This window comes from Malurus melanocephalus, unplaced genomic scaffold (genome assembly GCF_030028575.1).
Source record: "Malurus melanocephalus ecotype Western Australia unplaced genomic scaffold, MMel_1.1 scaffold_1127, whole genome shotgun sequence".
Lineage (NCBI taxonomy): Eukaryota > Metazoa > Chordata > Aves > Passeriformes > Maluridae > Malurus > Malurus melanocephalus.
In genome coordinates, this window is record NW_026624359.1 from 54,245 (window position 1) to 67,578 (window position 13,334).

General features: G+C 57.7%; 1 protein-coding gene across 1 annotated transcript in view; it reads right to left on the reverse strand.

The window, feature by feature from the left end:
• Positions 1-12,465, reverse strand: part of TCF7L1 (transcription factor 7 like 1) — a 22,499-nt gene extending 10,034 nt beyond the window's left edge. The window contains exons 1-3 of the mRNA XM_057387086.1: positions 12,175-12,465; positions 12,036-12,096; positions 10,937-11,064 (exon numbers count right to left, since the gene is read on the reverse strand). Coding sequence (XP_057243069.1) covers positions 10,937-11,064; positions 12,036-12,096; positions 12,175-12,375 — 390 coding nt within the window. The 5' untranslated portion in view covers positions 12,376-12,465. The remainder of the gene's footprint in view (positions 1-10,936; positions 11,065-12,035; positions 12,097-12,174) is intronic.
• Positions 12,466-13,334: the final 869 nt, after the last annotated feature.

Consider the following 13,334-nt stretch of genomic DNA (forward strand, 5'->3'; position numbering starts at 1 on the left):
CACTGTCACCCCACGCTGTCACCCATGGGCTGTCACCCTGGGCTCACTGTCACCCCAGGCTCATTGTCACCCATGGGCTCACTGTCACCCCAGGCTCATTGTCACCCATGGGCTCACTGTCTCCTGTGGGCTCACTGTCACCTGTGGACTCACTGTCACCCATGGGCTCACTGTTCCCCCAGGCTCACTGTCACCCAGGGGCTCACTGTCACCCCAGGCTCACTGTCACCCATGGGCTCACTGTCACCTGGGGCTCACTGTCACCCTGGGCTCACTGTCACCCCAGGTTCACTGTCACTCAGGTTCACTGTCACCCCAGGCTCATTGTCACCCATGGACTCACTGTCACCGTGGGCTCACTGTCACCCATGGGCTCACTGTCACCCCAGGCTGTCACCCATGGGCTCGCCCTGCCCCAGCACTCCCTGTGATGAAGGAGCTGTTCCAAATCCTCCCAATCCGAGTGACCCACAGTGACAGCACAGCCCAAACGTCCCAACACCCCCACAGCCGTGCCTGCAGCCACCCTGGGGTGCCATCGGGGACCCCCACCTGTCCCCAGCCAAGAGCCACCACTCCAAGCACYGCATGAGACCCTCAGTGCCCTCCCACCGTGTCCCCCTGTGACCACGTCTGGCACAGGGCACGAGATGTCCCCTGACACCGCTGTCCCCTGCCCTGTCCCCGKCACAAAGGGGCTTTTGGGCTGCTCTGTAAGCGGAGAAGGCGCGAAGGGACGGGGACAGGGGGGGAGGCGGCACAGGGGGGACGGCACAGGGGGAAGGTTTGGGGGATAAAAGGCTGATTCTCATTTTGAGGCCATTTCGGGAGGTTGGGGATGGGAAGGGGGGGAAGAGGGGGGACCCTTTCAAAATATACAAAGCGGGGGGAGCTGATGAATGGTTCAGTGGTGATCTGGAAAAATGAGCCCCCCCTCCTCTTTTTCCTCCCCATCCCTTGGGTCCAGCTGGGACACAGCCCCCACTGTCCCCCCACTGTCCCCCCACTGTCCCCCACGTGGGGATCTGAGCTGTGAAACAGCAGAAAAAAAGGAAAAAAAAAAAGAGGAAAATAGTTGAAAATCAGTCACATTCCAGAGAGATTAGACCCAGTCCTGGGTCCTCGTTACCAGCCAATTAAAAGTAGGGATAACCCCTTCCCTGCTGGAACCCATCCCTCCGGGAGCCCCCAGTCCCTGGAGGAAGGGGGGCCAGGGGATCCCCTAATGCCCAATTAACGGTGCTCAAGAGAGGATTTCCYTCCTCTTCTGCACAGGGATCCATCCAGTTGTGACAATTTCCCTGGAAAGAGGGAGAAGTGCCACTGGAGAAGCCCTGGCTGGGGCTGGGCCGGGGCTGCATGTCCTGGTGTGTCATGTCCCGGTGACAATCCATCCCCGGATTGCATATCTCGTGTCCTGGTGTTGCATGTCCTGCCATTCGCATGTCCCACTGTCAAATGGTGTCGCATGTCCCATGATTGTCATGTCCTCATGTTCCATGATTTTATATCCTCATGCTCCATGTCCTGGTGCTGGCACATCCCAACATTGTCCTGGAGTTTTGTGTCTCCAGATTCCATGTCCTGGTGCTCCCAGCATTGCCTCTCCTGGAGTTTTGTGTCCCCAGATTCCGTGTCCTGGTGCTCCCAGCATTACCCTGGAGTTTTGTGTCCCGTGATTCCATGTCCTGGTGCTCCCAGAACTGTCTGTCCTGGAGTTTTGTGTCCCCAGATTCCATGTCCTGGTGTTGTACATCCCAACATTGCTCCGAGTGTCCCAGTGTGACGAGACTCAGCGTCACAGGTCCCACACCAGGGCCAAGCACTGCCTACCCCAGCACACCTCGGTGCTGCCTGGCCCAGTGTCACATGTCCCAGTGTCCTGTGTCCCCACGCATGTCCAGCTGGGTGTCTCATGACTGCATGTCCTGGCGATGCGTGTCCCAGAATTCCACATTCTGGTGTCACACGTCCCAGCACTGTTTGTCATGGAGTGGCGTGTCCCAGGATTGCATGTCCCAAGATTTCTGCGTGTCCCAGAATTCCACATCCTGGTGTCACATGTCCCAGGGTTGTTTGTCATGGAGTAGCATGTCCCAGGATTGCATGTCTCAACTCTGTGTCCCAGGATCACACATCCTGGCATTCCATGTGCTGATGCCACATGTCCCAGCATTGTTTGTCACAGTGTCACACGTGTCCCAGGATTCCATGACCCGACACTGTGTGTCCCAGCACTCCTGTCCCGCTGTCCTGGCACCGTGTGTCCCAGCATTGCCGTGCAGGTGAGATGTGATTTTTGGGGGAAATGGGTTTTCCAGGCTGGACACCCCACACCCAGGGGTGTCCCAGGATCCCACATCCCAGGACTGCACGTTCCAGCGCTGCTTGGCCCAGTGTCACATGTCCCAGTGTCCTGTGTCCCCATGCATGTCCAGCTGGGTGTCTCATGGCTGCGTGTCCTGGCGATGCGTGTCTCAGAATTCCACATCCCGGTGTCACATGTCCCAGCACCGTTTTCATAGAGTGGCGTGTCCCAGGATTGCATGTCCCAAGATTTCTGTGTGTCCCGGGATCACACATCCTGGCATTCCATGCACTGGTGCCACATGTCCCAGGGTTGTTTGTCACGGTGTCACACATGTCCCAGGATTCCATGACCTGGCATTTTGTGTCCCAGCACTGCCGTGCAGGTGAGGTGTGATTTTTGGGGGAAATGGGTTTTTCAGGCTGGACACCCCATACCCAGGTGTGTCCCAGGATCCCATATCCCAGTGCTGTCCATCCAGGGTCACCCACGCCAGCCCTGCCTGTCACCCTGCTCCATTTCCACACTCTGTGGCTCATCCCAACGCTGTACATTCCATTGCTTATCCCAGCGCTCCCTGTCTCAGCACATGCTCCCCTGTGCTGGGAACAAAGCCTCAGGTTTGGTACTCCTCAGYCTCATTTTGGGAGAAAAAAGGTCTGTTTAGGGCTGTTTCCCTGCTGTAGGGCAGGAGCCTCTTGGCTGGCTTTTCCCTTTGCTGGCAGAGGCTCCAGTCCAGAGATGATCCACAGGAGATGGAGAAGACGTGATCCCAGCATGCCAGTGGTTCATCCCCAACCCCAAAACCCCCAAAACCCCCCAGATTTTGGAAAGCACCCAGGAAGATTCCTGCAGGCATCCATCCTTTAAGCACCCATCCTTTTGTTGCCACTTGGGTCCCAGGACAGAAGGACCCAGGGAATGGTGACCCCCAGTTGTCCATCCTCACGCCAATCCTTTTCCCAGCCCAAATTTGCAAAATCCCCTGAGCCCCTCCAGAGACCCCCWGACTCCCAGCCTGTTTACACAGCTGCAGGATAACCAACAGCCCTTCCCCCTCCTGCCTTTGCTCCAGCCCTTTCCCCCCAAAATTCATCCCAAAATCATGCCGGGGTGACAGGAAAGGCCAAGCATTAGGGCAGAAAAKGGGGGTTTGTAGGATGTTTAATGGAGCCCCCAAAATCTTTGTCCAGGTGTGGCCMCTACATCCCCATGGCATCCTAAGATTCAGCTTTGAGCAGTGTCATCGGCTTGTTTGGGAAAAAAACACCCAAATTTGGCTCCAGGAGTCACAACCAGATGGAATTTTTGAGGGAAATAGGGACTCTGGGCTCAATGCACCATCCAATTCCATAAAACTTTGTGCTTGGGAGTGAGAAGGTGGAAACCCAAATCTGCCCTGGCAGAAGGGTCTAGGGCTGCACTCGGGGATGCTGCAGATGGGGATGGTGCCAAGGGAGACTGAGGAGAAGCCCCAAATAGGGGTGAAAAAAAGGGGTGGGGAGAGGGGATGGGGTGTCCTTTGCACCCCAATTCCAAAAATCAGGGAGAAAACCCAGGAGCATCCTGGCCCCACAGAGCCCATCACCCATCCCGCAATCTCACACCACAGCTGCTGCATTCCCCTTCCCAGGGATAACTGGGAAGGGAAAAAAATCCCAATTACAGCTGGATTTACAGCCCGGGGAATGAAACATAAATCTCTCCCCCACCCCCGCCATCCATCCACTTCCCAGCCAAATAATCTCCTCCAGATGTTGCCCATGAGAACACCAGGATGACAAATTCCAGCCAGAAGACTTTTGGAGGGGGTCTCCTGCATCCCCACATCCCAAGGAGAACCCCAAAAATTCCTGGTAAAGTTATTTTCCCATCAGGATTTAGGRTTTTTAAAAGGTGATATGGGAGTGATGCAGGAGATATCACCACGTCCCCTTTGGTATTTTTTGGGTGACACCAATGGTGTGTCCCAGGTGGGGACAAAGATTTTGGGGAGGAAATGAGAGTTTGTGACACCTCAAACAACAGATGTTTGGCCATTCCCCATAACACAGACACCAGACGGGAAACACCAATGGGACTGGGATGGAAAGGTGCAAAATGTGGTTGGGAGATGAAAAAYAAGCAAAAATCCCCCTCAATTTGGGATGAGCTTGGAGTGGCGGCACTAACGGGACTTCATCTCCACCCACAGACCACATGTCCCCATGTCCCATGGATACCCCAAGCTTTCCCAGTGGATGCCCTGAGAATCCCTTGTTTCCCTCACCCATGGGTGGCCTGAATTTTTGGAGCTTCCTCAACATTCCTTTTTTCCATGACTGACCTGAATTTTGGGAGATTCCGAACATCCCTCGCCCGTGGGTGACTCCAGCACCCCATGGATACCCCGAGCTTTCCCTACCATGGATACCCAGAGAATCCCTCACCCATGGATGACATGAGTTTTGGGAGGCTCCTCAACATCCTTCACCCATGGGTGACCTGAGCATCCCTTTTTCTCTCACCCGTGGGTGGCCTGAATTTTGGGAGGCTCCTGAGCATCCCTTGCCCATGGGTGACCTGAGTTTTGGGAGATTCCATGACATCCCTCACCCATGGGTGACTCGAGCATCCCATGGATACCCTGAGCTTTCAGGGAGAAAACCCAGGAGCATCCTGGCCCCACAGAGCCCATCACCCATCCCACAATCTCGCCCTTTGTGGGTGAGAAGGAGTGCCCTTTGCCTGTGGGTGGCCCCAGAACCCCTCACACACCCTGGCAATGGGGCAGGACAGGCTCAGTGCCCACTGAGCCCCCTCCCTGCCCCCTCCTGCCTGTCCCCAAACCCAGCGGCCCCGAATCCCGCTGCGGCCCCGAATCCCGCTGCTGCCCCGCAGCTTTTGTCTGCAGCTCCCGGCCCCAGCCTCAATGGATCCATTCATCTCTCGCTGCATCCGCTCGGGGGGATCGCAGCGGGAGGAACAGGCTCAGCCTGCCCCAGCACCACAATCCCACTGCTCCCAGGCTTCCCTGGAGCGTCCTCGGTGCGAGGGCTGCGGCACCCAGGGGACACAGCGGGGTCCTGGACCATCCAGAGGACACTGTGGGGTCCTGGACCATCCAGGGGACATTGCGGGGTCCTGGACCATCCAGAGGACATTTTGGGGTCCCTGGAGCACCCTCAGTACAAGGGCCATGGCACCCAGGGGACACTGTGGGGTCCCTGGACATCCTCAGTACAAGGGCCATGGCACCCAGGGGACACTGTGGGGTCCTGGATCATCCAGGGGACACTGCGGGGTCCCTGGACCATCCAGAGAACACCAGCACACCCAGCTCCCATCCTGCTGACATCCCCTGCCCTCTGCCAGGGCTCTGAGCACCATCCCCGGGGCTCTGGTATCCCAAAGGCTCTGGGACCCCCAGGGCTTAAAGATCCTTAGGACCAAGAGATCCCCAAGGCTCCAGGACCCCCAGGGCTCAAGGATCCTCAGGGTTCCCGGACTCTGAGGGCTCTGGTATCCCAAAGGCTTCAGCACCCCCAGAGCCCAGAGATGCCCCAAGGCTGTTTTCGATTTTTCCTTAACATTTTCCAGGCAGGGAAAGGAAGGCGGCACTGATGGGGGGCAAATCCCACATAAACCAAAAAATCCACACATTAGTACAGGAGGAAGGAGGAACTGCTGTGGCCCGAGGATGCTGAGCTTCGAGGGAGCCCCCATGCCAGAAAAATCCCCCCATTCCTCTCGTGTCCTTAAAGCCTCCAGGATCCCCTGAGTTCCAGGACCCACAGAGATCCCCAAAGCTCCATCTGGGACCCCCAGGGCTCTGGGAACCCCAAAGCCAAGAGATCCCAAAGGCTCCAGGACCCCCAGGGCTCTGGAAACCCCAAAGGCCCCAAAATCCACAGGGTGAACACACAGTTGCCAAAAATCACCAGAAAAAGAGGCAAACCAGGAAGGGGCACATCACTCCTTCCCCTCCCCCTCCTCCTCAGCCTCCCTCCCCACACTGCACCCCCTTTTCCCCCAAACTCCGACACAGGAGAGAGACGGAACACGACGCAACAGGATCCCGATCCCGACCCCTTCTTCCCTTATCCCTCCTCTTCCTCCATCCAGGATGCACCGGGCACTTCCCCCTGGGTTCCTCTTCCCTCCCAAGCTCCCGCCAGCGACTTCAAGGAAGGAAAACTAATGAAAAGCAGCTGCTGGGAATTCCAGAAGGATGATGAATGCGCCTCAGTCCCGGAACAATCCCAGGGCTGAGCAGAGGCGCCCCGAGCACTTACTTCATCGCTTTAATTTGGGAATCGTGTTGGAAAAGGAGGGAGGAGGGAGAATTGGGGGGTGTGTGGGGAGGGGGGAGGAGTGGAAACCTCCTGTAGGTCTACAAACCCCGCCCGCAGGGTAATTAGCCGAAGAGCATAATTAAGGAGCGGGATAAAGGGGCCATTGTGTGCGGCAGCTCTGCGGAGCAGGCGGGAGAGTCTGCGAGTAGGGAAACTGAGGCACGGGGAGGGYTCAGAGCCGGGAAGCGCTGGATAAACGCAGCAGCTGCACAGAGCGACGCGGACAAGCCAAAAAGTGTGAAAAAAATCGTGTTTTTCCTTAATATTTTCCAGGCGGGGAAGGAAGGCGGCGCTGCTGGGGGGCAAATCCCACATAAACCAGAAAATCCCGTATTAGTACAGAAGGAAGGAGGAACTGCTGTGGCCCGAGGATGCTGTGCTTCRATTGAGCCCCCACGCCAGAAAAATCCCCCCATTCCAACACCTCCATCCGCATCCCAATGCCAAAACCCTCCACGCTCTGCCAGAACCGCCAGCAAGACCCGCCCGGTTTTTGGAGCAACCCCTTTTCCTGCCAAAAATCCGTATTTTAATCATTTTCCTTGGCAGCAGTGCCGTTAAGGATCTATTTTCTTTAGGAGACAGATACGGCTCTGTATCCTCGGGAATTCATCGCAGGAGTGGTGCAAAAAAAGCCAGAATAAGCCCAGGTTATGGATTTTTCCCTCATTTATTTTGGGATTGTAGCCTGCAGAGGCGCATTAATTACACCAACGTGCATTAATTACACCAGCATGGTGTCGGGAGAGCTGTTTGGATGGAATTCCATGCCTGAGGAAGGTTTGGATTTATTTAAATCCTCGCCTCCAGACTCGAATTCCTGGGGTTAAACTGGTTTTTTTGGGAATAATGCCAATCCTGTGCATGGTCTCAGCTTGGCTGCTCTGGCAGCGCCTTGCCTGGTTCCCATCCRTTTCCCAAACAGGAGAAAAACGCTGGGATGAGATTTTACCCATCCCATTCTGGGTTTGGGATAAAACCCATCAACCCCACACAATCCTGATGGAATGGGTCTGGTATCATGGCAGAAGGGATTTGCACCCATCCAACTCATGCACGTCCAGAGCTCTTCCTTTCCATCCCACGTTGTGTTGTTGCCGGTGATTCCAAGGAGCCAAACACAGCCTCGGGGGTCCCCAATTCCTGATTCCCCACGAGGAAAACCGAGGAAAAATGCTGCTCCAAACAGCAATACCATCATTAGATCCCAASAAATTCCTTCACCATAGGAGCAGAGCCTCAAAAATACTCCCCAGACAGAAATTGCCAGGAAATTGATCCTGGGGATCACAGACACTTCCCAAATTTTCAGATCCCATTTGGAAATAACCCAGGAGCAAAGTGAATTCACACAGACTGAAGGGCAGGAGAATCCATCCTTTGGTGCTGGGTGGGTTGGCACATGGGGCTTCTGGATGGGGCTTCTGGTTTGGAGTGTGGGAAGGCATTGTGTGTAACCAGAGTCCTAAATATCTCCCAGATTTCCATAGATTTCCCAGATTTCTAAAGATTTTGGAGCGGAGAAATTCAGAAAGCACTGCTTTCCTGCCCGCTATTCCAAATAACATCCTCCAGTTGTTTGGCTGCTGTCAGAGTAATCCTGGTATCCACAGATCCACTGCCTTCCTGGCCACGTCCTCAGAGCATCTCTGGGCCACAGAGATTATTTGGGTTTTTTCTCCCAAAATCTTTCTTTTCCATGCGGTTCAATCCACGGCTGCAAAATACAAGGATGGATGCCATGGCCACTGGGATCAGCTCATTTTGTCCAVCACAAGGGCAAAAAAGAAGGAAAAAAAAAGAAGACAGTTCCCAAGGCAGCCTATGCCTTTCTGTTCCCAGAAGTTGCASTATGGGATTGAAGAGGGTCAGGGTTGGATCCAGTATGGGATCAGGGATGCTGTGTCCAGATTGATCTGGTACAGGACCGAGAATTCTCTTCCCAGACGTTGCAGTATAGGATTGAAGAGGCTGAGCCTGCATGGATTCAATGTGGAATCAGGGATGCTGTGCCTAAATGGATCCAATACAGAATCAGGGATGCTGTGCCTGGATGGTTTCAATAGGGAATCAGGGATGCTGTGCCTGGATGGATCCAGTATGGGATCAGGGATGCTGTGCCTGGATGGGTCCAATACAGAATCAGGGATGCTGTGCCTGGATGGATCAATTGGGAATCAGGGATGCTGTGCCTGGATGGATCCAATAGGGAATCAGGGATGCTGTGCCTGGATGGATCCAATACAGAATCAGAGATGCTGTGCCTGGATGGATTCAATGTGGAATCAGGAATGCTGTGCCTGGATGGATCCAATTGGGAATCAGGGATGCTGTGCCTGGATGGATCCAGTATGAGATCAGGGATGCTGTGCCTGGATGGATCAATTGGGAATCAGGGATGCTGTGCCTGGATGGATCCAGTATGGGATCAGGGATGCTGTGCCTGGATGGGTCCAATACAGAATCAGAGACGCTGTGCCTGGATGGATCCAGTATGAGAACAGGGGTGCTGTGCCTGGATGGATCCAGTATGAGATCAGGGATGCTGTGCCTGGATGGATCAGGAACAGGACCAATGATGTTGAGCCTGGCCAGATCCAATATGAGATCAAGGATGTTGTGCCCAGCAGGATCTGGGTTGGGATTAGGGCTGCTGCACCCAGATTGATCCAGTAGAGGATCAGCAATGCTGTGCCTGGCTGGATCCAGACCAGGATCGAGGATGCTCTGTGCTGCTGTTTTCTGTTACGGGGTTATCTGAGGATGCTGAGCCTGGCCAGATGTGGTACAGATCAGGGTGCTGTGCCCAGATGGATCTAATATGGGATCAGGGACACTGTKCCTGTCCAGTTGCACTGGCACGATGATGTCCTGGGATCTGGGGGATCCCTGTGCTGCTCCTCTGGTGGGAGCTTCTGGAAGGGGGATTGGTGATGGGTACAGAGCTTGGCTGCTCTCCGTGGGATCCAGTGAGGCCTCACCCAGCAGCATCACAAAATTCATTCAGCCCTCCCCAGCATCCCCAGCTTCCCCCCCGCACACCCCTGGCTCCATGCAGAGCCCCAGTTTGTCRGGATTCAGCCTCCATCCACGCTTTCCCAACCCCAGTCAACCCTCTCAAACATCTGGGAGTCGACACCCGCTCCAGCCCCCGTTAATTAATCCCTTTTCTGGGATTCATTAAATCATCATTAGTGGCCGCTTGTGACGGATCCCAACCCCAATCCCTTCTCATTATCCTGGATTCCTCGCCAATGTTTGGCAGCRCGGTCACTTGAGCTTCATCCCCAAAACCTCGTAATCCCAAAAGTGACAAATTGGGAATACAACCTTAATCCAGCCGCCGGCAAAACTCCGGGATCRTTAAGTCTATGTGCCCTCCCCATCCCGGGATTTGCACTTCACGGCCACCCCAACCAGTTGCTTCCAGGAAAGCAAAACTAGGAAAACCCTTAAAAATATTGAAAACTCTCCTTGCAAACCAGACRGATTCCGAGATTTCAAAACATTATCGACGCCACAACTATTGTTATCCCATATACGTTCCACATGGGAAYGCAGATCCTACAGATCCGGAGAGAAAATACGTGGAAAAGCATCACTGGAGCAAGAAATACACCTGGACAATCAGCAGTGAGGTGTGATGCTCCAGCCCGGGATGCGGTGGGTACCACTGCCTGGTCCACATCCCTCCCCTCCCCGAAGGCTGAGGACCCCCCGAGGGGCTGAGAATTCCCTCGGGGGGCTGAGAATTCCCCCGGGGGGGCTGAGAATCCTCCCGGGGGATCGAGAATGCCTCCCAGGACCGCACTGTAGGGCTGCCTAGAGAACACGTTATATTCCTAAAATACCTTCATAACCCTAAAATTACTTTAGGATGCCGCACAAGAAGCTGAGTGGGATTGTTTTGGGGGTCGAGGGACTCTGCTGAGGGGAGGGGGTCGCCCCCCTTCTCCTGCCCCCCCCCCCAGTTCTCGCTCAATTTGCTTAATCACTTCTCCCCCCGCGGCCAATGTTGGCCCATTAACGGCTTTAAAACCCTTTTAAATGAGAAAAGCGGCAGCTCAGGGTCAGGTTTCGGCCGGAGTGAGGCCCCCCAAACTCCCCACCCTACCAGAGTCCCCCCTGGAAGGCGCAAAGCGAACCAAAAATAAAGGAAATAAAATAAATTTCTTGGAGTTTTTCTTTAGCGTGAGGTGGCCGCTTTCCTGCAGGACGGGCTGTGAGGCTTAGGGAGAGTCTGAACACCCCCAAAAGGTGGTGGGATTTAGGGAGGGTCCGGGGGGGCACTTACGGTGCGGGCTCCGCCGGGGGAGAGGGCTCCGTTGGCGAGGTAGGGGCTGCCCAGCTCAGGGAGCATCAGGAAGGGGTAGCCAGGATAGGGGGGGCCCTTAAAAAAACCCCCATCTTGCCGTCTGACCACTGGGGAGAGAAGGAAGGGGGGAATCAGGAGGCGGAGGGGTCGGGGATGCACAGGGGGTGCGGTGAAGTCCCTCTGGGGATGCCCAAGTCCCTTGGGGGAGGTCCCCGGTTCCCCCCTCTGGGGGTCTCCACTTCGGGGAGGGGAGCGGGGGCCCAAGGCATTTTGGGGGGGTCCTTGGTTCTCGTGGAGGGTGTTCTGTACTTGGGGGGCGCGGGTAGGTCCTCAGGGGGGGCCCAAGTCACTTGGGGGGGGTCTTCGATTTTTTAGGGGTCCCCACTCGGGAGGGGTCCAGAGAAGTCCCCAAGGGGGTGTCCTTAGTTCTTCTGGGGGTGTCCCTGCTGCTGGGGAGCGCGGCCCCGCGGGAGGGGGACTCGGCTGTACAGGAGGAGTCCCGGGGGTGGAGAGTGCCGGTGCCGGTCACTCCCCGAGAGGACCCAGCCCTGGGGGTGCCCCGAGCCCGTGGAGCGATGGGGGCCACCGATCCATCGGTGGGGGAGCGACCGGGGCCGGTTTTGGGGAGGGGAGGGCGGGACCTGGGGCCGGGGGAGTGGGAGAGGGGACACAACGGGAGGGCAGACAAGGGGGAGGGGACACGGGAGCTGAAACTGGGGGACACGGCGGGTGGGCACACGGGGGGGCGAGGACACGAGGGTGGGGACATGGACGGGGGAATCAGGGGGACGAGGACACCAGGGAGAGGAACACGGCGGGCGGGATACGAGGACAGTGGGACACGGTGGGGGGAACACGCGTGGGGGGTGAGGACACGACTGTGGGAGAACACCGTGGGGAGAACTGGGGGACACGGGGGGGGACACGGGCAGACACACGAGGGGAGACGGGGGGGCACACAAGGGGTCCCGCCCGCAGCCGGGGGCGGAAACAAAGAAGTTGGGAAGTGTCGGCTGGTCCCGGGGGATGTGGCGGGGAGCAGGGGGGAAGGGGGACGCGGGGAGGGGGGGTCCGGTACCTTCTGCCAGAGAGTCCCGCGGCTTCTGGAAACTTTCCCGGGGCGGCGGGGGCCGCTCCGCCTGCGGGGAGAGGCGGTGAGCGGAGCGGGGCCGGGCGGGGGACGCCTCCTCCCGGCTCCCCGCCGCCCCCCGCCTCACCTCGGGGCCGGGGCCGACCCCGGGGCCGGGGGCCCCCCGGTTCTCGGTCTCGCTGACCAACGAGGACTTGAGCTCGTCCAGGTCCCCGTGGGCCGAGCCGCGCCCCGCGCCCTTGTCCTGCTCCTCGCCCTCGTCCTGGAAGGCGATGAGCTCGTCGGGGGCCCCCAAGTCGTCTCCCCCCGTCGGTTCCAGCTGCGGCATCGTGGGGTCCCGCCCCGGCCCCGCCGGGCCCCGCCGCCGCCGCCGCCGCCGCCACCGCCCGGAGGGTCGGGAATGCGCGGGGCGGCGGGGCGGGGAGGAGCCGGGATGCAAACCGACACCGGGGGCCGGGCAGGGGCTCGCACCGCCCCGCCGGCCCCGCACCGCTCCGCGCTGGTCCCGCCGCCGAGTCCGCAGCGGCCCCGCACCGCCCCGCAGCGAGTCCGCCCCGATGGCCGAGCGGCCCCGCTGCCCACGAGGAGCCCACGGGGCGACGATCGGCCCCGCCGCCTACGAGACTCCCTGCACGTTCGGGGTCCCCTCACCCTGTCCGGGGTCTCCCCATCCCATCCCTGCCGCCCTCATCCCATCCAGAGTTCCTTTACCTTGCCCCAGCCGGTGTCCCCTCATCCCATGCAGGGTGTCACCTCCCATCCGAGTKTTCCCATCACAYCGGTGTCCCCYCATCCCATGCAGGCTGTCWCTTCCCATCTGAGCGTTCTCAATCTACTCATGGTCACCCGTTCCATCCGTGTTCCTCCCACCCTGCCCTGGTCTCCCCATCACGCCCAGGGTCCCCCCATCCGTGCCAGGATGTTCTCTCCCATTTGGGTGCTCCTATCCCTGCCCCCCATCCTACTCAGTTGCCTCCACCCTCCCTGAGAGCCCCCATCCCATCCAGGGTGCCCCTCGTCCCACATTCCTGTCCTGCCGGGGTGTGTGTATCCCGTTTGTGTGCCTCAGTGTACCAGGAGAGCCCACATCTCACCTCGGGAGACCCTGGCCTGCCACTGTGTCCCCATCCCACACCAGAGCCACCCCAGTCCACCCCAGTGCTCCTGTCCCCTGTCCCAGAGAGTGCTCAGAGGGAGATGCCCATCCCTTCCCACGCTGGGAGCAGGGTCCTGCCATGGTGGGACCAGCCAGCTTGCAGGACAGACTCATCCAAAAAACCTTTTCCC